This window comes from Anopheles bellator, chromosome 1 (genome assembly GCF_943735745.2).
Source record: "Anopheles bellator chromosome 1, idAnoBellAS_SP24_06.2, whole genome shotgun sequence".
Taxonomy (NCBI): domain Eukaryota; kingdom Metazoa; phylum Arthropoda; class Insecta; order Diptera; family Culicidae; genus Anopheles; species Anopheles bellator.
In genome coordinates, this window is record NC_071285.1 from 2,295,982 (window position 1) to 2,321,251 (window position 25,270).

The following is a 25,270-nucleotide window of genomic DNA, read 5'->3' on the forward strand; positions in this document are numbered from 1 at the left end:
CTTTTAGCTTCGTATAATGAACGGCTCGGTAATTTAATGAGTATCGATTACCTATTAATCATAGCGTCATAAGCGGGCAAAGGTAATAAGCTAACGGTGTGCGGTAGTTCAAAGCCAAGCGCGGCCGGGGCCAAGGCGGAGCACCATCAAATCATAACATCGGATCACGGGTCGGGGGTCGGGTGAGTAAATTATCTACCAAATGGTGTACCAACTAATGCGCACATGCAAACAGAGCCCCCACAGGCCCCTCACATAGAGATGGGTGCTCGGGGTATGCAAATCGATTGTTTACCCAATTTCACGCGGAACCGAACGGGGCTGGTGCTGCCCAGGTAAAGCGGCTTCTGTCGATGATGTCTGTTTGTCATCTGGTTTGTGTGAGAGGCTGTTCTGCGATCCGTGATTAATTCCGGCACTAATTTATGCATAAGATTTTCAACCACAGCCCCCCCGGCCGGCTATGCTAATGCTGTCTGTGAATGGCCACTAAATTAATTTCGTATGCCAACCATGTGCGCCGCACAACGATTCCGGTTGGAGCATTCCAAAACCCCCGGGTGGGGAATTTAATATTATGCAACCTGCAACAGAGGGAATTAGAAGTGGAACAAGTTTTAAAAGTTCGTTAAATGATTCAAATGTGGTGGTTTCGGCTGGTGGACCAGCTGCCTGCAGTGGCGCACGAAAACGGGGTGGAAAACCCGGCAGATAAAAGCATTATGCAAAGTGGCACCGACGACGAGGATCATGATCCTAGCGCTAAGCCCCGTTTTCAACGTGCACACGGCCGGGTGGACGGTACGTGGCGTGCGATTAATAATGGATTGTTGCCGAAGCATCGGCCATGTTTAGAGCCGTGGACACGTTCCCCCCCGGTGGCCGGTTTTTAGCGTGACCCGGTCTCCGGCGGGGTTTACAAGCTTAAGCCGCTGTTCGCTCCGCGCCGCAAGGACCCCTCAATACGCGTACTTAGGTGTAATGGGTTACCGGCTGTGTCGCGTTCGAATGTTTCGGGCGGTCTCCGTTGAATAATGGATGGGAGAATCCTTTCATTTTAATCGAAAGATCGCGCAGCGCCACGCTTGATCGTGCGCTTCTCAGCTCTGCCGTAAACAATAGGGAGGAAGCTATAAATTGTTCAAATCCCGATTATAAATCGTAATAAATTTGGTCCCACGGTTGCCGCTACGCTTTCGACTACGCGGCTCTTCACTCCAGCTCCAGAGTAGTGGTGGCACGTAACAACGTAATCCCATCCAAGGGACACGGGGGTTGGCCTACCGGAAGGAGTAATGAAGGCGGATGCGCGTGGTCCCCTGGTGTGGCGCATTATTACTATCATCATAATCCTTCACGATGCTTCCGGTGGCAGCCCTGCCACCCCGAAAAAGCACCCGATCCCCCACATAATATCCCAAATCCATCCCGCAAAGCCATTTGAGCTTTGAGCTACCCGTGCAGGTACGGCACGTGACAGAAGCACCCTCCGAAACGGACCGAAAATGGCCTCACGAAGCCGAAGCGTGGGTCGTTTATTAACTTCACCGTTCTCACCGCTCTACGATGGTGAATACGAAAAATCCTTTTTGGCGGATTGCTAGTGTACAATTTTAATTTGGATACGGTTTTGAAATGTCACGAACGCGGCCGGCGGTCACATTTGGTTACCGCAGCTGGTTTTAAGTTATTAGAAATGTGTGCCGTGCCGTGTTGGAGGACAACGCTTTTTTGACAACGAACCCGAAGCACCATCGGAGACCATTACGCAACGCAACACCAACGGCAGGATGATGGGTAAACCTAAGTGGGGTTAAAATTTGTGCAACTCTCGGGGGAACGAATTGTGATGGGAAAAGGTTTTCCATTTCCCGATTGTTGCGCTCACCCTGCGCGGGGGAAGCCTTACAGTGGAGTCCTGTCGGCCCATCCTGTCCTATTTCGAATCACGGCTACGGCAACCGGGCATAGTTTTAAATTTCACCCATTTTTCAACTCTCTAGACGTAAGCGCTTTCCGTGTGTCGCATTTTCCGTTCAATTGGAGCCTCGTAGGGCCATATGGTGCACCACTCGGTCGGTCTCTTTTTGCCTGCATTTGTACGGGTTCGGTTTGTGGCTCCGAAATCTGCCTAAATGGTCGGGGGTCGGCGGGCGGATTGGGCGCACACAGGTTCTTTCAACCGAAGCGCCAATCCATTTAGTCAATCTCAGTCCTGCGAATGAAGGATCGGAATGCAATCGAGGGGCGCGCAGGGGTCAAACAGAACCTGGTTTTATTGCTTGCCCGCCCGGCTTGCCAGACGACAATCAGCACTTACTCGCCGGGTGTATCCCTCCTGGGTCCTTAGACAGGACGTGAGCAAATTTGGTGATAAAACCTGGGGCACTCGAGATCTGTGTTCCTTGTGTCCGCCGTGTACACTGTAAAGATACTTATAATTATTTCCCCCGGGACGGGCGGTGTTGATTTTGGTTTAGCCCTTACTTACGGAGCTCCTTTATCCCGGATCGGTGACGCCGGACGTTCCGGGAGAAGCGATCGCGATGTGCCATGTAATCTATTTCCGAAAGGATATTTTTGCCAATAAATCTACCATCGTCTTGTGCGCGTGTCTGGAAACTGTCTCAAAACCAAAGGACCACTCCAAGGGACGACGTGAAAAGACTACGTGACGCGTGCTGTATGGCTCCCTGGAGAAAAATAATCCCCGGCCCCGGAGCACCGTCGTCGGGCACGGTGCGACTAAAGTAATGTGCGCTACTCTGGCGGGAGTGGTAATTTATTGTGTAAACAACAGCCACGGGAACTGCAGTGGTTGCCTAGCGACCGTCATCGTCAGCGACGTACTTTGCTACCTAATTGTTTAGTACACGAAGCGATGTGCCCATCGTCGTCGTAGCCAACCGCCAAGCGGGCCATAATTTGTTACTGTGAATAGCTTCGCAGACGTTTCGCAGAGTGGCCCGCCGGTGTGCCGGTGGCTAAGGAATTTACCGTACCCACCGTAGTAGCCATTGAAGTTGGCAAATAATTTCCGCTGCCTGTGCTGGTGTGGGGTTCCTGGAGAACGGCGTTTGCGGGGCGAGCAGAGGCAACAATAAAGTTGTATGGTAGAAAATGAAGTTGTTCAAGTGAGCAACGATAATAACTGCAGCATCAGCAGAGCCTTCTTTGTTAGGCGGCCAGTGCGCACTACTAAGCCTTATCTCTCCGACACCTCCGTTCACCTCCGTGGGCTATTGGGAGGGCATCTATTAACCTTAGGCCCCCGCCACGGTTGGGGATGATAGTTTGTTTGTTATAAAGTGCTGAATTTATGCTTTCTTCTCGGTTTTAGTCACTGTTTCTCGGTTCTTCGAGACCAGCGGACACAGTGGCACCATTTATCCTTCCGACAGTTGTTTTACGAGAGGCATAAATCAACGTCATTATCAGGCGACCGGTGGTTCCGCTGCAAACTTTCGCTACAGTCTCGGTACAGGACTGCAACAAGGAGAGTGGAACCGACCGGAAGCAAACGCGAGTGATTGAGTAAATAGACCCCGGACCGCGGGCCCTCGTAAAAAAGTTCGAATAAAAAATGCAAAACAATTAGTACTTCAATCACACAGCGTACACTAACCGTTTCGCCACCGTTTCGCTCGTCCTCCGTGTCCTGGCATTGATAGCTGGAACTAACAATCACTGGTGCGCGTCTGTGCAAAGGGAGATAATGAAATTGCGACCCCGCTGCCCCGCTGAAGGGCTACGTATAATTGGAGTGAAATGTAGAAGTCGAAACTGCAACAAAAAAAACTATATCCCATTTATCGATTTTTCGACATTTTCATTAACTTCATTTGTCACTGCGAGACATTTGCGCAGCGTGTTTTTCAATTCATTTTCAATCCTCGCTCACTCGCCTTCCTTCACAACTTCCTTTTTGTTTCGCAGTAACCTGCCCTCAATCGCAGTTCACGTGTGTGAAGGACGGTAAATGCATACCGATCCTGTGGCGGTGTGACACCTTTGCCGATTGCTCCGACGGCTCGGACGAGAACGGATGTGGTAAGTGACGGCCCCGCCATCCCCCACCCCTTACCGCGCCTTAATGCGTGTTTTCCCTTTGCAGATAAAGCACACTCCTGCAAGGACGGCCAGTTCCACTGTCAGGTGTCGAATCGCTGCATACCGAGCGACTGGACCTGTGACGGTGACGTCGATTGTGGGGTGGTGCCAAAGTATCACATGGTGGACAGCTCGGACGAGAATCCGGAGCTGTGCCGTGTGCACAAAAAGTGCCTGCCGACCCAGGCGCTCTGCAGCGATGGCAAGTGTCTGGAGATCGATCGGTTCTGCGACGGATCGTGGGACTGTAGCAACGACGAGCTGCACTGCTCGAGCAACGAAACCGCCATCAAAGCGTGCGATGCGCTCAAGTGTTCCTACGACTGTCGGCTGACGCCCGAGGGAGCGCGCTGTTTCTGCGCGAAAGACAGCCAACCGAACGGTGGGTTGTGCGAAGACTTTGACGAGTGTCAAATCGACGACATCTGCGATCAGATCTGCAAGAATCAGCCGGGGTCGTATCAGTGCAGCTGTACGACGGGCTACGTGAAACAGGGCAACACCTGCATTGCTGTCAACTGTGAGTTCGAACCAGGATTGTGAATTCTACGAAGGTTTTTTATCGGATTACTCGTTTCAGTGCCGAAAGATGAGCCGGCTTCGTTGCTGTTCGCCACGCTCAATCTGGTGCGGAAGGTGCCGGTCAGCAGTAGTAGACTGGGACCGGATGGTCCGAAAAACTTCACCGAAAGTTCGGACTCGCAGCTGAGGGCCGTTTTCACGACCATCCGGGCACTGGAGATGGTGCACCGGAATCGCACGTTCTGTCTGGTGCGCGTATCGGACCACCGGCGGCTGGAGTGTTACAGCGTGGACAACACTTCGCACAGTTGGACCATGCCCCGGCCGGATCTCTTTCCCAACCTCGAGCACGTCGTCGACATCCGGCTGGACTGGGTGTCGGGAAATTGGTACTTTCTCGACGACGAGCGGGAAGTGATCTTCGTTTGTTCGTCCGCCCTGCAGCACTGCAGCATCGTGGTGGAAGCGTTCGCCGAAACCCTGCGCCCGCGCCGGATGGCCCTCGATCCGACCAAAGGGTTTCTGTTCTTCTCCAAGTGGGGCAACGGAGAGGCTAGCATCGAACGGTCGCTGCTCGACGGGACCAACCGCACCGCGATCGTGCTCCACAAAATCATCAACCCGCTCGATGTCGCGCTGGATCTGGTGCTGCAGCACGTCTACTGGATCGACACACACCTGGATACGGTCCAGCGGGTCAACTACGACGGTACCGGCCGCTGGTCGCTTCCGAAGCGGGCCGATTTTATGTTCAACTTCCAGCTCCTGTACGCGCTGGACGTGTTCGAACGGACCGTTTATTTGGCGTCGTGGATGAACGAAAGTATTGTGGCCGTCGACGCACACACGGGTGTTTCGCGGGTCGTCGTTCCCGATGCGTACCGGGCCAGCCACGTGCACATGTTTCACCGGCAGAAGCAGCCGGAAGTGGCCCATCCGTGCCGGCTGCAGAACGGTGGCTGCGATCAGCTGTGCATTCCGGTGTGGAAGAAAACGGTGGCCATCGCACAGTGCATGTGTTCACCCGGGTACCGATTGAAAACCAAGTTCCAGTGCGTGCTGATCAAACGGCCTACCTTCCTGCTGTACGCCAAATCGGACCCGGGTATGATCCGAGGGTTCGCGGTGGGAATCAAGTCACAGGAAGCGATCGTACCCGTCACCGACCTGGGGGCACAAATTACGTTCGACTATCACATCGAAGAGCAGCTAATTTTCTTTTCCCATCGCAACATGTAAGACCTCGACTCGCCTCCCGGAGAAACCCGTTTCGGGGCATAATATAAGAATCGGTTTTTTCGTCCCCCCCAGAGGTTCGCCGTCGTTTCGGATCGAACAACAAAAGCTGGATGGCACGGGCCGCCAGCTAATACTGGAGAGTCCAGGATTCTGCGATGGCATCGCGTACGATTGGAAGGGTAACAATATATTCTGGACCGATTCCGACCGGAACCATATTTCCGTGGCCCGGCTTGGGTCCGTGGTGTTGCGCTCGACGCTACTACGCCACCTGTACGCACCCAAGTAAGTGAAAAGGTCGTAAATTGTCCACGTGGGGCCTCACACTCTCTGTTCACCACGTTTCAGCTCGATTGTGCTGGATCCGAAGCAAGGTTGGATGTACTGGTCCTCGTGGTCGTACCCAAGTGGGCGAATCGATCGTGCGTGGATGAACGGAACACAGGCCGAGCTGTTGGTGAGTAATAAAGATCGGCCGATCGAGTGGCCCACGGGCCTATCGCTCGATGCGCCCGGTGGTCGGCTGTACTGGTGCGATGTGCGGCTTAGCACGATCGAGAGCGTCAACCTGGATGGTAGCAGTCGGGTGCTCCTGTACGATGGTCGCTCCCATATGCAGTTTCCCGTGTCGCTCGCCGTGCACCGGCAGCTCCTTTACTTCGCCGACAATGTGAAGGGTCACATCCAAAAGCTGAACCTGAGCGATCCGCACGCCGTCGAAACGATCGCGATCGAGAAACCGCAAGTGCTGGGGCTGAAAATTTTCGATAATCTCACCCAATACGATGGCGCGGAGCAGCCGGGCTGTGAGGCCGACTGTCCCGGCATCTGTCTACACACGCCGGTCGGTTCGAGCTGTCGGTGTGCCGATGGATTTACGCTCAGTCCCTCCGCGAAGGCTTGCGTGCCGTTCGATCTGGAGCACTCGGCCGCAACGTGCAACAATGCGACGCACTTTTTGTGCCGCAACCGAATCGATTGCATTGACCTGAAGTACACCTGCGATGGGGAGACGGATTGTGAAGATGGTAGCGACGAACTGGTCACCCCGGAGGGGCCCTGCTACCTGAACTGCGATCTGGAGCACAACTTCAAGTGCGACGAGCAGCGCTGTATCGATCGGCAGCTAGTGTGCGATGGGTCGGTCGACTGCATCGACGAAAGTGACGAGGACAGTGCGAACTGCGCGAACGCGACGTGTGGGGAGCACTTTTTTCGGTGCGCCATCAGCCGTAGCTGCATCCCGAATACGTGGGTCTGCGATCGGCACCACGACTGCGGGCCGAACGATAGTTCCGACGAACCGGAACACTGCCACCGCTGTCCGGAATTTGAGTGCCGGAACACGGTCTGCGTGCAGTTCCAGTTCCTGTGCGATGGTGTCGACAACTGTGGGTACGTTCCTCCCCGCCACTGTCCGGTTGGTTGTGGTTTATATGAATCCTCCTTCTTTCCAGTGACAACTCGGACGAATCGCAGTGCGATGTGGATTGCGGGGCGCATGAGTTCTTCTGCAGCCCGCACGGTTGCATCGACCGTGCGCTGATGTGTGACCCGAAGCTGAACTGTCTGAACGCGTACAAGGAGTGTCAAAATGTAACGAAGCCGGCCAGCAATGGTACCCGAACGGACGTCCGGCAACCGGTGCCTTCCGAGACGGATCTGAAGGATTTCTGCCGCCAGGATCTGAAGGTGATCTGTGGCGCCGATCGGCGGTGTATCGAGAACTACGATCGCGTCTGCTCGCGGATGGATTTCGGAGCGTGGAATGAAACGGTCACCTGTCAACACCCGGATCGGTTGTGCCGCCTGTCGAACGAGTGCGTGCGGGTAGCGCAACTTTGCGACGGTCGGACCGATTGTCCCGATGGCACCGACGAAGGTTTTCGTTGCGCGGAGAAGCTGTGCGATGAGTTCCACGAATGTTCCCACACCTGCCACAACGCCCCGGAAGGGGTTGTTTGCTCGTGTCCGCCACATCTGTTCCTGCAACCGAATGGGCACGATTGCGGCCACGACCATGCGTGCGAATCGTGGGGCACGTGTTCGCAAACCTGCCTCACGCTTGGCTCCCACTACCGGTGTGGCTGTGCCGATGGGTACGCGCTGCTGTACGACAAATTCACGTGCCGCAGTGTCGCCGGAGACGCACCGTACGTGATCTTCAGCAACCGGCAGGAGATCGTAGGCGTCGATCTGAACACGCTGGCCGTGAAGAGTTTCTACACCTCGCTGCGCAACACGATCGCACTGGACTTCCTGTATCGCAACGATTCGATCCAGATCTTTTGGTCCGACGTGATGGACGATAAAATTTACCGCGGGACACTGCGCAACGATACGCTCAGTAGCGTGGAAGCCGTCGTTCAGTCGGGCCTGTCCACCGCCGAGGGGCTGGCGGTGGATTGGATCGGGCTGAACATCTACTGGATCGATTCGAACCTCGACCAGATCGAGGTGGCGAAGACGAACGGTAGCTTCCGGCGGACGCTGGTGGCCGGCGATATGGTAAACCCGCGCGCGATCGCCCTCGACCCACTGGTGGGTGTCCTGTTTTGGACGGATTGGGAGGAGGGTATGCCGCGGCTGGAACGCTGCACGATGGCGGGCGAAGATCGCACGGTCATCATGAACGTTGGGTCCGATGGTGGCTGGCCGAACGGGATTGCGCTCGATTATGTGCTGCAGCGCGTGTACTGGATTGATGCGCGGTCCGACTCGATTCACACGATCACGTACGACGGCAAGGATCACCGGTTGGTGATCAAGGATCCGGGGGTGCTGGCGCACCCGTTCAGCATCACCGTGTTCGATAACTACGTGTACTGGACCGACTGGCGCACGTACTCCGTCATCAGGGCGAACAAGTGGAACGGTACCGATGTGACGGTCATCCAGAAGACGCAGAGCCAACCGTTTGGCATTCAAATTTTGCACTCCAGTCGCCAGCCGCAGACGCTGACCCCCAGTCCGTGTGCGGTCAACAATGGCGGCTGTTCGCACCTGTGCCTGCTAAGCGTGGCCAATCGGCACGAGTGTGCGTGTCCGCACGTCATGCGCCTGCACGCGGATCGCATGCAGTGCGTACCGAACGAGGAAATTCTGCTCTTCGTCGTGCTGACCGAGATCCGGGGGGTCGATCTACAGCAACCGGCCCATTACACGATCCCCACCATCAGCCACCAGACGCAGGTGGTGCAGCCGGCCGTCCTCGATTACGACATCAGCGAGGCACGGCTCTACTGGAACGATGTGCAGCTGAACGAAATCAAATCGTCCGGCCTGGCGACGGGTCCGATCGAAACCGTGCTCGACACGGACATTTCCCACTCGCTCGGCTTCGCAGTGGATTGGATTTCGAAGCTGCTGTACTTTTCCACCGGCAACGAGACTCACTCGCGGCTGATGGTCAGCAACATGCACGGCGAGTACGTGACGGAGATCGCCAACGGGCTGGCGCTGGTCAACAGTCTCGTCGTGAATCCCACCAAGTAAGTGCCGTAGCGATCGTTGGCAGAGATACTACGTTGTTTACTAAGTTTTGCCGGTGCTGTTAATTTTTCTGTTATCTTGGTACACTCTTCAACTGAACGTATGTAAAGTTTCATTTCAATCCGTCACTTAATTTTATTTGTACAAGCCATGCAGTATCGACGTGTCACAATCAGGCATGAAGAATCAGGCTCGTACCAGCGCCCTCTGGTATCGACCCGCAACACTTAGTAAAAAACGTAGTATACCCCTCGCTAATGTGGCCTTTTCCGATCCCCAGGGGTATGATGTACTTTGCCACGATGAGTGAAAGCCCGAAGCTGTACGAACTGTACGCCAGCCGGATGGACGGTTCCGAGCGGCAGCTGATTAGCAACTCCACGTTCTACCCGGTGGACAGTTTGGCGCTGGACTTTGAAACCAACCGGCTGTACTACATCGCGTCGCGACCGGGTGAAATCTATTACTACGACATCGGCAGCGGGAAGGTAACGGCCGTGCGTTGCGGCCTGTCTCATGGCGCGTGCTTGCTCACTGTTCTTTCCCCCCTTTTTTGCAGATCGTGCAGGTGCTTGTGTCGCACGAAAACAGCCACCCGATCAGTACGATCACGATATATCGTGATTCGATCTACTTCGACAACAATCAGGACGGACGGATCATGCGGTGCAGCAAGAGCGCATGCCAGAACGCGGTGTCGGTGCGCAATAATACGAGCGGCTTGAACGCCATCCGGATGTATCACCCGGGGGCCCAGAGTGGCACCAACTCGTGCGCGTCGAAGCGCCCGGATGGGTCGGGCTCGTCGACGTCGACCGGTTGCGAGCACCTTTGTTTGCCAGTGTCGGCCACGAGTCATGTCTGCCGCTGTGCGACCGGCTATCGGCGCAATCCTCGTAACGCCTCCCGCTGCCTCGGGATGGACGATGTGCTCGTGTACTCGGTGGGCCACCAGCTGAAGGGCATCGGGCTCGTAACGGCGGATGACGGTGCTACCGTGGTTCTGCCTCAGCACGATCAGGCAGCTCTGGGGCCGTTGCAGCAGATTTCGCTCGCCACAAGCATCGATTTTCATGTGGCACACGACTTTGTGTTCATTGCCGATGCGGACCGAGGATCGATCACGCGCATCAAGCGCGATGGCAGCGGACGGGAGGTGATCATCAGCAACTTTGAGCAGGTGGTCGACGGCAACACGTTCGACTGGCTCGGAGGCATCGCGGTCGACTGGGTGGCGGACAATATCTACTGGACCGATCAGAAGCGCAACCTGATCGAGGTGGCCCGGCTGAACGGAAGCCTGCGGTACGTGGTCGCTTCGGACGTCGAAAGCCCGCAACTGTTGGCGATCGATCCGATCCAGGGCTACCTGTTCTACGCCAGCCGTGACACCATCGGCCGGATGGGGCTGGATGGGTCGGGAAACTTTATTCTGATTACCGGTTCACCCGGCATCAGCGATCTGGCGCTCGACCCGGACAACCAGGTCGTATACTGGTGCGAGAAGCAATCCGACACCATCTGGAAGGTGGACTACGATGGCAATCTGAAGCGGCTGCTGCTGAACGGTACCCTGCACAATCCGACCTCCCTGGATCTGGTGGCCGGCACCATTTATTGGTCGGATTCGCGGGGCAACATTAACGTGGCACCGCTCGGCAATATCTTCAACTACCGCACGGTGGTCGAATCGCTCGAAGGGTCCTCGCTGAAGGACATTAAAATATTCTCCAGCCGCAAACAGAACAAAACGAACGGCTGTGGTGGCGAAGCTGGTGGCGGAGGTTGCCAGGAGCTGTGCCTGTACAATGGGACGCACCCGATCTGCGCGTGCTCGCACGGGAAGGTGTCGGAGCGGGACAACAAAACGTGCGAACCGTACGAAAACTTTCTTCTCTTTTCGCGCCAATCGGCCATCGAAAGCATCCACATGACCGACGCGGCCAACATCAACGGGCCGATTGCGGAGATTAAGAATGCCACGTACCTGAAGAATACGGTAGCGCTCAGCTACGATTATGACAGCGAGCTGATCTTCTACTCCGACATCGATCACAGCACGATCAACTGTGTGCACTTCAATGGCAGCGGCCACCGGCAGCTCGTGACCAAGCAGCTGACGGTGGAGGGGCTCGCGTTCGATGTGCTGACCCGGGTCCTCTACTGGACTTCGAACAATGAGGCCGCGATCCGGGCGCTCGACCTGCACAACGCTTCCATGAGCGATCCGGTCGCCAATGGGCCGCTGGTGCGCGATATGATCAAGCTGCGGGCGTTCGACAAACCGCGTGGCATCGCCGTCGAGCCGTGTCTGGCGATGGTGTACTGGACGAACTGGAACCAGCAGGCAGCCTCGATCCAGCGTGCCTATCCGTCGGGCTACGGGCTGGAGAGTATCATCACGAGCGACATCCAGATGCCGAATGCGCTCACGCTGGACTACGCGGCCCGGAAGCTGTACTGGGCGGACGCGCTGCTGGACAAGATCGAACGGGCCGATTACGACGGGCGGCACCGGGTGGTGTTGGCTTACTCCACCGCGAAACACCCGTTCGCGATGGCCGTGTTCGGCGATCTGCTGTTCTGGACCGATCTGACCGTGCACGCCGTGATCCGGGTGAACAAGTACTCCGGTAGCGATTTGGTGTTGCTGCGCCGGGACATTACCCAACCGATGGGCATCGTGGCGGTGCAGCGGATCGATAAGGAGTGTGCGGCCGATCCGTGCCAGGTGCTGAATGGGTTCTGCGAGGATCGCTGCCTGACGGACGCCCGCGGTAAGGTCGTGTGCCACTGCACACAGGGTGTGCTGGATGCCGACGGGCAGCGCTGCATTCCGAAAGCGGTCGCCAACTGTAACGCGGCCACCGAGTTTACCTGTTCGAACGGAAACTGCATTCCGTTTCACTTGACCTGCGATTCCATCGATCACTGCCGGGATCGATCGGACGAGCTTAACAGCTACTGTGTGGGGCGTCCCTGCCTGCCCGGCTACTTCCGGTGTAACACGGCCCGCTGTGTGCCGCTCAGTGCGGTGTGCAACGACGTGCAAGAGTGTGGCGACGGTAGCGATGAGGTCGGGTGCAAGTGTAACAACGCGTCGCACTTTGAGTGCGCCAACGGGCAGTGCATCCCGAAGGCGCTCCGCTGCGACAACGAGCCGGACTGTCGGGACGTGTCGGACGAGATCGGGTGCCCGGTGATGCGCAACTGTATGGCCGGGTTTACCAAGTGCCCGAACACGACCGCTTGCTACATGGCGGCGTGGCGCTGCGATGGCGAGAACGATTGTTGGGACAACGCCGACGAACAGGATTGCCCGACGGCGATACCGACGTGCCCGGAGGACAAGTTCCAGTGTGCCAACGGGCGCTGCATCCCGCCGTCCTGGCGGTGCGACGAGGAGGACGACTGTATGGATGGAGGGAGCGCCGCGGCTGGGAACCACTCGCTGAGCTCGGATGAGGTCGGGTGCGTGAAGCACTGCCGGCCGAATCAGTTCCGATGCACCAACACGTCCGAGTGCATCTCGAACAGCTGGCAGTGTGACGGGCACCCGGACTGTGGCGACGGGTCGGACGAGGGCGAGCACTGCTCGACGCGGCTCGACTGTCCGCACACGGAGTTCCAGTGTTCGTCCACCAATCGCTGCATTCCGCTCGAGTGGGTCTGCGATGGGGACGTGGACTGCGGGGTGTCGCAGGACGACGAGAAGGGCTGCGACCAGACGGCCACGATGACGGCGGTCTGTGGTCGGACGTCGTTCACGTGCGGCAACGGCGAGTGCATCAGTTGGCTGCACGTTTGCGATGGCGAGGCGGACTGTGTCGATGGATCGGACGAGCCGCTGTACTGCAAGGATGACAGCGGCGATGACGATGAGGACGGGGAAGACGACCACAGAGAACACTCCGCGGCGGGCGGCGGGTGTGGGGGCGATCCGGATCTGTTCCGGTGCACCAACGGCAAGTGCATCGAGCGGAACCTCACGTGCAACGTAAACGACGACTGCGGGGACGGCTCGGACGAGGACGTGCCGCTGTGCCGCAACACGACGCTCATCTGCGCGGGGCCGGATCTGTTCCGGTGCAAGAGCGGCGTCTGCATCACGAGCAACCAGCTGTGTGACGGGGCCAACGATTGTGGCGATTGGAACGACGAGCGGTCGTGCCAGGTGAACGAGTGCGAAGTGTTGCCGAACCTGTGCGCCCATCAGTGCGAGGATCGGCCGGTCGGGTACGAGTGCAGCTGCCGGCCGGGGTACGTGGTCAACACGAACGATCGCCACCAGTGCGTGGATTTTGACGAGTGCAGCGAACAGCAGCCACGGCCCTGCACGCAGACGTGCATCAATACGCACGGATCTTACCATTGCGCGTGCGTGGACGGGTTCGTGCTGCGGGACAAGGAAACGTGCCGAGCGGACGAGTCGCTGTCACCGGCTCCACACGATGGTATCCATACGCCGAAGCTGATCTTCTCCAATCGGTACTACCTGCGCGAGGTGGACCTGAGCGGCGCGATGACCATTCTGGCGCACAATCTAACCAACGCGATCACGCTCGACTTCGATTGGCAAGAGCGGTGTTACTACTGGTCCGATGTGACGCGTCACGTGACCACGATCAAGCGCATGTGTCCGGGCCCGGATGATGACGGCAATCGGACGACGATCGAGGTGATCCACCGGACGAACCTGAAGAACCCGGAGGGGCTGGCCGTCGACTGGGTGGGCCGCAATCTCTACTGGTGCGACAAGGGGCTCGACACGATCGAGGTGTCGCGGCTGGATGGGCGCTACCGGCGGGTGCTGATCAACAGCGAGCTACAGAAACCGCGTGCGATCGCGCTCGACCCGTACCGGCGGTACATGTACTGGACGGACTGGGGAGATCGACCGCACATCGGGCGGGCCGGCATGGATGGGAGCAATCAGACGATCCTGATCAAGGAGCAGCTCGGGTGGCCAAACGCACTGACGATCAGCTTCGAGACGGAGCAACTGTTTTGGGGTGACGCCCGCGAAGATTACATTGCGGTGAGTGACCTGGATGGGCGCAACGTGCGCATTCTGCTGTCGAAGGACCGGCAGCCGACGCTGAACCTGCACCACGTGTTCGCGATCGCCGTGTGGGAAGATCGCATCTACTGGTCGGATCTGGACTCGAAGTCGATCGAGTACTGCCACAAGTTCCGGGGCGATCAGTGTGGCACACTGATCAACACCATCCACCGGCCGATGGACATTCGCATCTACCACCCGTACCGGCAACTGCAGCCACCGGTGAACCCGTGCGATACGGCCGGCTGCCAGACGCTGTGCGTGCTGGCACCCGGTTCATCCCCCGGCTATCGGTGCCTGTGTCCGGACCACTTCCGGTTGGCCGCGGATGGCATCAGCTGTGAGGCCGCGTGCTCGGCGGCCCACTTCCACTGCGAGGCCACGTTCAAGTGTATCCCGTTCTACTGGCGGTGCGATAAGCAGGACGATTGTGGTGACGGTAGCGACGAACCGGCCAGCTGCCCGTCGTTCGACTGCGATCCGGGCCAGTTCCAGTGTAACACCCGGCGGTGCATCGCCCCGAGTCAGATCTGCGACGGGCGGGATCAGTGCGGCGATCGCTCGGACGAGCGGGACTGTGAGGCGTACGAGTGTTTCCCGTCGTTCTTCAAGTGTGGAGCTTCGGCCGCTCACAACACGAGCGCCTTCTGCGTCGAGGGGGCCCGCCGCTGCGACGAGCGACCCGACTGTCCCGGCGGTGAAGACGAGCGGGGCTGCGAGCGCAAAAACTGCACCTACACCCAGTTCCAGTGTGCCAACGGGGGCAAGTGTATCGATCGGACGTGGGTGTGCGACAACGTGCCCGATTGTCACGATGGGTCGGACGAGCAGGTGTGCGGACCGTCCGCCACCTGCCCGGCGAACGAGTTCCGGTGCAGCGAAGGTCGCTGCATACCGCAGTCGTGGCGCTGCGACGAGGAAAAGGACTGCGCGAACGGTGAGGACGAGGCGGAGGACGTGTGCCACCAGCAGCAGGCGGCCATCACGTGCGAACCGTCCAACTTCCGGTGTGCCAACGCGAAGTGCATTCCGGGCCGGTGGCGGTGCGATTTCGAGAACGACTGCGGGGACAACTCGGACGAGCTGAACTGCGAGCTGCGCAACTGTTCCGAGTCGGAGTTTCGGTGCCGCGATGGCCACTGCATCCGGGGCATCCGGCGGTGCGACAACGAGTTCAACTGCGCCGACCACAGTGACGAGGAGAACTGCAACGTGACGTGCGCCAAGGACCAGTTCAAGTGCCGCACCAACCCGGCCTGCATCAGCAAGTAAGTCGCCCGTTGACAACGCCTTAACGAGCCCGGTTCATGCGTTCCCGTTTCTTTCACAGCAAATTCAAGTGCGATGGCGATAACGATTGCATCGACGAGTCGGACGAAGAGGACTGCGAGTGCCAGGAGAGCGAGTACCGGTGCAAGAACGGCAAGTGCATCCTCAGCAGCTGGGTGTGCGACGGGATCGACGACTGTCTGGACAACTCGGACGAGATGGGCGAGTACTGCAAGGAGCACGGGTGCAACAAGCGCGCCTTCCGGTGCGCCAACCGCAACTGCATCCGCAAGAGCCTGCTGTGCGACAATAAGGACGACTGCGGGGACAGTAGCGACGAGAAGAGCGGCCTCTGCCAGAAGTGCCCCCCGAACTCGTTCCGCTGTGCGAGCGACTCCAAGTGCATCGACAGTGCGCTCCGGTGCGATCAGACCCCGCACTGTTTGGACGAGTCGGACGAGATCGGGTGCATCAAGACGGGCTGCGGGTTCGGGGCGTGCAGTCAGCTGTGTGTGGAGAAGAAGGGCCACTTCAACTGCCGGTGCGCCGATGGGTACGTCAAGAGTGGTGCCGGTCGCAACGCGACCTGTGTCGCGGTGGACGAACAGGGCATTCTGCTGCTGGCGTCCGAGTCCGATTTCCGCAGCCTGTACGTCGATACGCCCGTGATGGGCTATCTGCAGACGTCATCGTTGAAGATCGATCGGTTCGACTTTGCCATCACGCGCCACAACATCACGCTGTTCTGGATCGACGGCTACGACACGAGCATCAACAAGATCCTGATGGACACAACGGTTAAAGAGGACACGGTGGCGGCGGCGGCGCCGGCGGCGACGACGACGGCGTCGGCGGGTGGCAGGAAAATGGCTCGCCGTGAATCGATGCTGACTCGGACGACGATGATCCCACCGACGGTGGGATCTTACGATCGAATCAAGACGCTGGACGGCAAGCACTCGTCGGTGGTGCTAAAGGACAGCGACATCGTGCCGAGTGCGCTGGCGTGCGATTGGCTGACCGAGCGCCTGTACGTGATCAACAAAAAGCGCAGCAACATCTTCGTCGTGAGCTACAACGGGACGAACCATACGACACTGACGGCCACCGGTAAGCATCCGATCGGGCTGGTCGTCGACCCGGTCAACCGGCTGATGGTGTGGTCGATCATGGAGACGATCATCAGCTCGGGCATGGACGGGCAGGGCAAGCGGAAGCTGGTGCACACCAACCTCGAGTGGGCCTCGGGGTTGGCGATCGACACCACGACCAAGCGGCTGTACTGGGCCGACTACCGGAAGTCGACGATCGAAACGTGCCTGCTGCTGACGGGCGCCGATCGGCACGTCATCGCCGAGCTGCACGACTACTCCAAGCCGAAGCTGCTGGACGTGTTCGAGGACAGCGTGTACGTGATCCTGTACAACCAGAACATCCTGAAGCTCAACAAGTACGGCCGCGACAACGGCACCTACATGAACGAGGAGCAGCACCGCAGTGGCTACCGATCGTCGGACGTTCACTTCATCCATCCCCTCAAGCACGATCGCACGGGTGAGTATCGGCCGCCGATGATAAGTCCCACCGCTTACCGCTTGTTTGAGAAGGACGAATTTATCTATAGATAATTACAAAAATAATGGGAGGCAAGGGAGCAAACTCTCCAGAACCATGAGGAAGGTCTCCCCTCTCCGGAGTGCAGAAGGTTTAAAGAAGTTAAACGTCCTCTCTTGTGTATGCCGAACACGAATACTTGAAGTCCCTCAGATCTGCGGCTTGGGTGATGGGCCTCGGCACACCACTTGATCATTGTACCCCTTTGAAGTAGTTACAAGCGTTTATTGACTAATAGTCTCGGTAGTCTCGGATCCCCTGCGCTGCGAGTACAAATGGGACAAAATTGCTTTCGCTCAAAATGTTCGCTCGAATCGATCCACTTTTGCTAATCTCTCCTCCTCCCTCCCTTGCAGTGGCCAATCCGTGCAAGCTGAACCCGTGCCACGAATCGGCCGTCTGTTTGCTGTCCACCGAAAACACGCGGCTCAAGCGCAGCTGCCTGTGTCCGGACGCGCGCCCACACGCCCTGTCGGATGAGCGGGGCGAGGTTCGCGAGTGTCTGGAGGCGCCGCCCCGCCCGCTGGCGGAAGTGTGCCGGCTGCAGTGCAACGAGGGCAAGTGCGTCATCGCGCCCGACGGTCAGCAGCGGTGCGAGTGCCCGGAGAACTTTGACGGCCCGCACTGCGATCACTACGTCTGCTCGGGGTACTGCAAGAACAAGGGCTTCTGCTACATCGTGAACGGCGACCCGAAGTGCACCTGCCAGCCCCAGTGGACGGGCCGGAAGTGCGAAATATCCACCAACAAGTGCCAGGGCTACTGCCACAACGGGGGCAACTGTACGGTGGTGCAGGAGCAGCGGTCCGACGGCAACCCGCTGTCGTGTCGCTGCCCGGACGGTTACTCGGGCGCGCAGTGCGAACACTGCGCCAACCTGCGGTGCGTGAACGGCGGTGTGTGCCGGAAGACGACCACCGATCGGAGCCAGTGCCAGTGTGCGGAGGGCTTCGTCGGTCACAGCTGCGAGACGCCCCTCTGTGCGGTATTTTGCTCGAACGGCGGCGAGTGTACGATCGAACGGGGCGCTCCGAAGTGCAGCTGCCCGTGGGCAACCTACGGCGAGCGGTGCCAGTACCGGGACTGCCCCGAGCTGTGCCGCAACGGAGGGGAGTGTGTGCCGGGCGAACAGCCGTACTGCAAGTGCCGGCACGGGTACGAAGGCCACAACTGCGAGATTGACCTGTGCACGCTGCCGGAAGGAACGCGTCCCACCTGTACGTCGAGACGATCGGTGTGTGGCGTAGAGTTCGCCGCTTTAATCGCTTTCCTTCTGTTTTCCTTCGCCACAGACTGCCCAACGCCGCATCCACCGTGGAGTTCGTGCAGTGGCTTCAGCTGCAACAACGGGGGCCACTGTCTGGAGGTGCGCGGTGATCCGATCTGTAACTGCACGATGCAGTACACGGGCGTACACTGCGAGAACTACGTCACGTACCGGAATCCGTGTAACAATTTCTGCCACAACAGCGGCATCTGCCGGCTGGCGCTGTCGTCCGCGTCCAACGTCACCTACATCCCGTCGTGCGTTTGCGTCGGCGAGTGGACCGGCAAGCGCTGCGATCAGCCGCCGGTCTGCGTCGGCGACTGCGGTACGTGCATCGAGGGCAGCTCGATCAACGAGTGCAGCTGCCAGGACGGCCAGATCAGCAGCTGCCTGCGGGAGGTAACGCTGGCCGAGCTGGAGGTCGCGGATGAGAGCGGTGGACCCGGCTACACCCTGTCGATCCTGACGATCGCGCTCTTTGTGATACTCATCATTGCGGCCGGCATCGGCGGTGCCCTGTACGGGCTGAAGTAAGTTAATCCGCGACCACCAACTGAGCTGTTTTACTTTACGCGACCCTTCCCTTCGCACATAGAAAACGACGGACGGGGCAACCGTTCCTGCACGCGCGGCTGACGGACAACGTGGAGATCACGAACCCGATGTACCTGGGCGACGCGGACGAGGGGCCGGCCTTCGTGCACGAGGACGATAAGGTACCGTACCGGGGCGAATGCTCTCCTGCGCAGACACCACTAAGGGCTACCCGTTCGCAGGTGCACTTCGGTAATCCGGTGTACGAGCAGATGTACGCCGGCAACGTGAACGTCCACGGTGACCCGTCGGCACACGGGAGCACCAGCAGCAACAGTGCCCATCCGCTGCTCACCGGTACCTCGGTGGCACCGGACGAAAAGAAGGGCCTGCTGCAGCACCCCCAGGAGGACACGATCGCCGCCGATCTGTTATGATGTAAGGCGAAATAGTAGCGGCTACTAAAGCAACGGTTCTAGACGCCAGGCTGGCACCGTTGCTGCTGCGCCGCGCATATCAATCGTCGGAGGGATTTAATGTATTTGCTCGCAGCTCGCATAGTGGTTAAGGGTGGAGATGGCCCGTCTGGCGGCGAGAACTGTGCCGCGGCGCATCATGCATAAGCTTTAATGAGAGGGATATTTGATAAACCAACCGTTTACGTTGTTCGCGCCGCTCGCCGCGCCGAGCCTCCAAGCCAAACGCCCCTTTTTGTAGCCAGATCGATTCGAGATCCCGTGCATTTATAGGGACTGTTCCTTTCCCGAGAGTGGCGTAGACTGCAGGGCAAGACACCACAACAATAACAATGATTACTCATTATCGTAACAGAACGAACAATAGGAGCAGCCGCAGTAGAGTAGCGCGGCAACATTGCGGGAATTGTTACCGCCAGAAGTGAGGTGAAAACTGTAATACAACGATTTAGGGACGAGAGGCGATTGTACAGCGGCACCAGCGGCACCCCGAACAGAGGGTGTGGCACTAGGGTGCATACATTAGGACAAAGTGTAGATATTTGTATTTCCCGATTCCCGTTTTACGTTTCGTCCTTGGTCGGACGAAGGACGGAGCTGTTTTAATGTAAGTGCTCACGCGCAAGGTGTAACCGAATTCTAGTGCATTCGTTCGGTGCGACGAACACGAAACGAGGCCGCTATAGCTGTGTGATCGAGGAGGAGGTTCGCGAAGGGACGCGAAACCTGTGTTAGGGAGCGCGTAAGTGTTGCCGCCGTAGGGAACTACTGTGGGGCTTTTGTTACTTTTTTATCGAACCGATTATAACGCTCCCCTGCTCCGTAACGGCAACATAATAACGAGGTGTAATTTTAATGCGTAGCAGCTAGCCGCACACCGAGGCAGAAGAGGCAGCCACTCCACGCCACGCGTAAAAGTTGCATTAAAACAAAACCGAAAGAGATTTCAACGACCGTCGGGAGCGCACGCGCCCGCCGGCTGCTTCCGAAGCAAGTAAACGCGTGTCCTAAAACCGTCGGGCCAGCTGGGTATCGAAAAACGCAGCAACGCGCCGAAAATTTTACGAAGAAAAATATAAAAAGACTGTAATTTTTACGCCGGGCCATCTCTAGGACATCTCCTTCTCATCGCCGCTTACCCGTTTCCCGGGGGACACCTCAGGGTTTCTTATAAACATGCTCTTTATTTCATCGCCTATTTCGAGTATCACCGGGGGGGGATCCCATCGACCTGCTGGTGGGTCGAGGGACCCGCCGGGGCTGTTTGGCAGCGGCGTACGTACACCAGCTCGACCGTCCACATGAGCAGTGTGACGATAGTGAACGCGTTGATCAGAATGATGCTCTTCGAGTAGCTGCCGGTCCAATCGCGAAGCACCCCCACGCAAGGACCGATCGTCATCAGTACGATCCCGTTCGTCGTCATCTGGATACTGGAGGCGGATGGGAGCCGTTTCAGTGGGATGTAGCTCGGTATGACCAGGCTCATGTAAACCGACCGGACGCCCTTCGCAATGCCCAGCCCGACCGCAACGATCATCATTTCCTCGTAGTTCCGGGCGAGCAGGATGCTGAACCGCGTCACGATCAGCATCGTGAGCGCAATCATGTACATTGTGCGCGGGCTGAGCTTCAAGTAATCGCCAACGAACGGGCTGATGAAACGGAACACCAGATCGGCCAGCGCCAGCGTGGACATGATCGAGGCTATCTGCAGCGTGCCGTAGCCCAGATCGCCCAGTATGAAGGGGGTCAGGAGCGAGAAGTTGATCTCGGCAAACACCGCGATCGACATGCCGAGCATCATGTTAACGTACACCTTGTCCTGGAGCAGCGTAAGATCGAAGAATCGGACCAGCCTCGCAGCGAAACCATCCGATTGGGTGGAAGACACCGCTATCGGCGGGGAGGCAGGTTTGGTGGTGTTTTCTAGCTGCCGCATTATGACCGGCAGCCGGGAAGACTCGTCGGTGAGCCCCTGGTTTTCGCTCAGTGCGGGAAGTTTCGTGCCTCCTCCTCCTCCTTGCGGCGCTCCGTTCAGTAGGCCACTTCCGAGCGATCCGCGTCGAACCATCGTACCATCGGCAAGCCGCACGGAGCTCCCGGTGCCAACCCCGGTTTCGGCCGATCCCTGGAAGAGGCGCTTCTGAAGCGGCAGAAAGCGCACGCTGGAGAAGCTCGAGAAGCGCCGCTGCGGTTTACTACTCGGTGGTGGCGGTGGCCCCACCGGCTCACCAGCACTCCGTTCGTCCCAGATACCCAGCGAGCTGCCCAGATTTACGGTTTCAGTGGAATCCGATTGAAACCACCGTTTGGGGCACGGTGGGCTTCGTTCGTTTTGTAGCGAACGTGTCTCCGAAGGGCACCGCAGGACCAGCGAGGCCAGCACTGTGAAGGGAAGATGTCTTTGGTTTGGTAGAGCAGCCCGTCATCTCGAATCTCGGTAACCTTACCTTCACTTTTGGCCCTCGAAATGGGACCATCATCGGTGGTGCCGGCCGGAACGGAGAACGATCGGGCCGGGGGCTGTCGGAGCTGTGAGGTCAGCTCGAACCCGTAAATGCTCTGCGTATCCACATCGTGATCGATGAACCGATCGCTCCGCTTCTCGAGAAATTCATCATCCTCGGCGTCCTGGCCGGGCCGCCGATCATTGTTGTTGTCTTCGTCTTCGTCTTCGGGTATTTTCACCTCGATCGCAGGGGTCCTCTGCGCGTCCGGTTGTTCGTGCGGTCGCCCCACCGGCAGCATGTGCCATTTGACCGGTTGCAGCAGTAGCGCACCGGCCACGATGTGCGTGGCTAGGGCGCCAATGATGAGCAGACAGTACCGTGGGCCGTACAGCGCGATCAGTAGCGACACGAGCTGCGGGAACAGGATCGGGCCCAGCCCGGTGATGGTCATCGCGATGCCGGCCGCCTTGTTACGGCGCACCGCAAAGTACGTGTTCAGGGCGAGCGAGAACGATGAGTTGCAAAATCCCATACCGAGGGCTTCAGTGTGGAGGAAAGAAGGAAGAGCGGTTGGACACGTTAGCGCACGAGACCCCACTGTGTGGCGGATGCTGTTTTTTGTTTCCCTTCTGTTCCTTACAAGCGATAATACTGTAGGTAATGACGAAGTGCGCAAAATTAACGGCCGACGACGTGAGCATCAGTCCTGCCGAAAACAGGGTCCCCCCGGCCACGGCCAGCTTCCGGAAGCCGTACTTGCGCAGCAACGGTCCGTTGAACAGCCCGAGCGCCATGCCTACGGCGGACGCGAGGTTGATGATGACGGAGGCTTTCGTGGCCGATATGCCGATCTCGCGAAACGTGTCCCGAAAAATCAATCCAAAGCTCTGCAGCACGGGCACTATCATGATCTGGGTGAAGAGAAGAAGCGGAAGAGTGGAACGGAATGTCGCGCTTCAGTTTGAAATATTCGCGCGAATTATTTCGAGCGGTGAGTGTACGAACTAAACCCGGCTACTCGAACAACTCGCAGTAAGCCATGAAACAAAAGGCGCTAACAACGGTCACAAGGTAGGCCGTGGAGTCCGCCAGCTTTAGAAGGGGATAAAGCCGGCCCCGCGCGTTTCGGTTCCGGTGAATCCGTGGATTTCGACTTATCTCTTGCCGTCGAACGTTGTCACGCACCACGCAGCAGTGGGCAAAAGCGAGCCCCAATGCAAATCCTCACGTCTCCCCCGATAAGCGAACGCACCACGGCGCCGCATTGATTAGGCGGTGTCTTCAGTGGGGAGCCGAAATTGGAAGAGCTGGCCCGTTTCCGCTTTGACCCCGCGTTCCGTAGCGTAGGGAAGCAATACTCACGTTCGCCAGACCGTACGCAAACACGACCATCCAACCCCAGCCGCCGTCGGGTGGTTTGCTGATCCGTTGCTCCACCGAGGCCATCTTCAGTGGCTTCCTTTGAGCTGTGTCTGCCAGCTGCTCGTGAACGGTCAGCAGTCTCCGTTTCCGATGGGTTTTTTCATAGTAGTGGCACTGGATGAACGCACTTTAAATATTGCCCAACACCGCACGCACCTCTAGTTGGTGGCCTAAATTGCTTTATCACACACGACCCGTACACAACAAACCCGTTCATTTGGGGCCGATCTTGTCACCAACCGGGGGGCACTCGGGGGGTTCGATGGACCCTTTCCGAACGAATAATCGCGTTGTTTTAACGATGCAGCTCAGACGACACGTTTTTACATAATCACATCAATTCCAATCAAAGCAACCGAACGGCGCGAACCCCGTAATCTAGACGTTTGTGGCCGGACCGGAGCACGATCCATCCGAAGCGAACCGACCAACGGGTGCGAGTGAATTTCGAACGACCCCGAGCGAATACGACGGCCAGCTGATTTACAATGCGCCACTCTGCCCGGTCCCGGCCGGTTTCGCTTATCTGCCGTGATAAAACCGAGACGAGTTCGCGTATCGCAGCACCGGCGCGCAGCCAGCGACTAAAGGCACGTGTTGCTCGGATGCCTAACACTTCCCGCCAGTGGTTTGAACTGATTTACGTGATGGCGAGACCAGCGCGGGATTGTGCCAGGTATAGGGAATTAAGCGGGTAAAAGGGAACACACTATCATTTGTTGAATTTTCCAAATAAACCGTAATTCAACACCCACCAAACACAAGGACAATCGCAACCCACTGCACCCACCCAATCAGCGAAATCGTAATGATCGATAAGGTGCACCGGCGGCGGGGCTTTACTCTGGCCCTGCGTTACCGATAGACGTGATTGACTTTCGCTTTCATCAGCAAAATATCTGCCCTCGGGAAGTGGCGATATGTTGTTATTCGCTAGTCCCTTTTTCGATGGAAAATGCTGGTCACCCTATCGTTTGTTTACATGCCCGATATCAGAAGGAGGAAATGCAAATTCTTCACAGGTCTCACAATACACACAAACACGTGCCGTGGGCAGTCGCTCGTTAAGACAATAAACGATGCGCGCTATTATCCTACTGTACCGTCCGCACGGAATTCAGTCACGAGACGGGGGAAAACACCAGACCACAGATTGTTAAGGGAATCTTCAGAGAACCGCACGAACCGTCTGTCAGGGCACTGCAATTGCACTAGCGCAAGCTGTGCGCCGGATACCCTAAACAAGGGACGAGGAACGGGACGGGACGGTCCGCGGTTGCGCCGCCACACCGCAGCGGAACATTTGCATCATCGCAGGAGTAGCAGGTTGGTGCTACTTTGTAGTACCTCAAGTATTGGACCGCCGCGCATGATATCAGATGGTGCGATATAAATATAAATTGTGGCGCGGCATCCTAAACAAACGATGCGATTCGCAGATAAGAGCACGTTTCCCCGTTTCCTTCCGTAGCGGCAACGGCATTGGTGTGCCGGGTTTTCGTAGCATTTTGGCAATCGCTAGGCTTCCATTTAAATCTGAAAAACACCGGTAATTAGCTTTATTTTGTGTAAACAATCAGCATTTCACAGAAATAGCAACCATTGGGATGTCGGATGAACGATCTGGCAACACTGGTGCGCCCGGTTCTGACGTTTCTCGCCGCGCGACGAGTTGTTTACAAACGAGCGAACACATCAAAGTGGTGGCGTCGACTTTGAAGGAGAAACGTGTTTTGATACAATTTGATGTAATTTAGCTCGCTGTGACCGGTTCGCTACTATCAAGCTGGGTATCTCGAAGGGCAGCAGC

At 57.5% G+C, this 25,270-nt stretch overlaps 2 protein-coding genes across 2 annotated transcripts; one reads left to right on the forward strand and one right to left on the reverse strand.

Moving 5' to 3' along the window:
* Positions 1 to 261: 261 nt before the first annotated feature.
* On the forward strand, positions 262 to 20,653 carry LOC131206535 (prolow-density lipoprotein receptor-related protein 1). Its single transcript, XM_058199116.1, has 14 exons — positions 262 to 274; positions 3,937 to 4,050; positions 4,115 to 4,630; positions 4,691 to 5,867; positions 5,944 to 6,156; positions 6,220 to 7,266; positions 7,329 to 9,362; positions 9,644 to 9,851; positions 9,923 to 15,693; positions 15,756 to 17,248; positions 17,665 to 18,525; positions 18,601 to 19,105; positions 19,171 to 19,291; positions 19,352 to 20,653. The coding sequence occupies exons 1-14, from the start codon at positions 262 to 264 to the stop codon at positions 19,544 to 19,546; spliced, it is 14,268 nt and encodes a 4,755-aa protein (XP_058055099.1). The 3' UTR covers positions 19,547 to 20,653.
* A 139-nt stretch (positions 20,654 to 20,792) lies between these two features.
* On the reverse strand, positions 20,793 to 23,827 carry LOC131206540 (uncharacterized). The gene is made up of 4 exons (XM_058199122.1): positions 23,401 to 23,827; positions 22,679 to 22,949; positions 22,039 to 22,578; positions 20,793 to 21,973 (listed from the first exon to the last, which is right to left on the reverse strand). Exons 1-4 carry the CDS (start codon positions 23,482 to 23,484, stop codon positions 20,793 to 20,795), a joined length of 2,076 nt encoding a protein of 691 aa, XP_058055105.1. The 5' UTR covers positions 23,485 to 23,827.
* Positions 23,828 to 25,270: the final 1,443 nt, after the last annotated feature.

What these genes read in the sequence shown, in the direction of transcription:
- LOC131206535 (XM_058199116.1), top strand. An exon ending in CGCCACCTGTACGCACCCAA is followed by an intron (nt 6,157 to 6,219) that starts GTAAGTGAAAAG and finishes ACCACGTTTCAG; the next exon opens with CTCGATTGTGCTGGATCCGA. An exon ending in CTCGTCGTGAATCCCACCAA is followed by an intron (nt 9,363 to 9,643) that starts GTAAGTGCCGTA and finishes TCCGATCCCCAG; the next exon opens with GGGTATGATGTACTTTGCCA.
- LOC131206540 (XM_058199122.1), bottom strand. Translation starts at nt 23,484, where the DNA reads ATGGCCTCGGTGGAGCAACGGATCAGCAAACCACCCGACGGCGGCTGG. An exon ending in TACCTACAGTATTATCGCTT is followed by an intron (nt 22,579 to 22,678) that starts GTAAGGAACAGA and finishes TCCACACTGAAG; the next exon opens with CCCTCGGTATGGGATTTTGC. An exon ending in TTCGAGGGCCAAAAGTGAAG is followed by an intron (nt 21,974 to 22,038) that starts GTAAGGTTACCG and finishes TTCCCTTCACAG; the next exon opens with TGCTGGCCTCGCTGGTCCTG.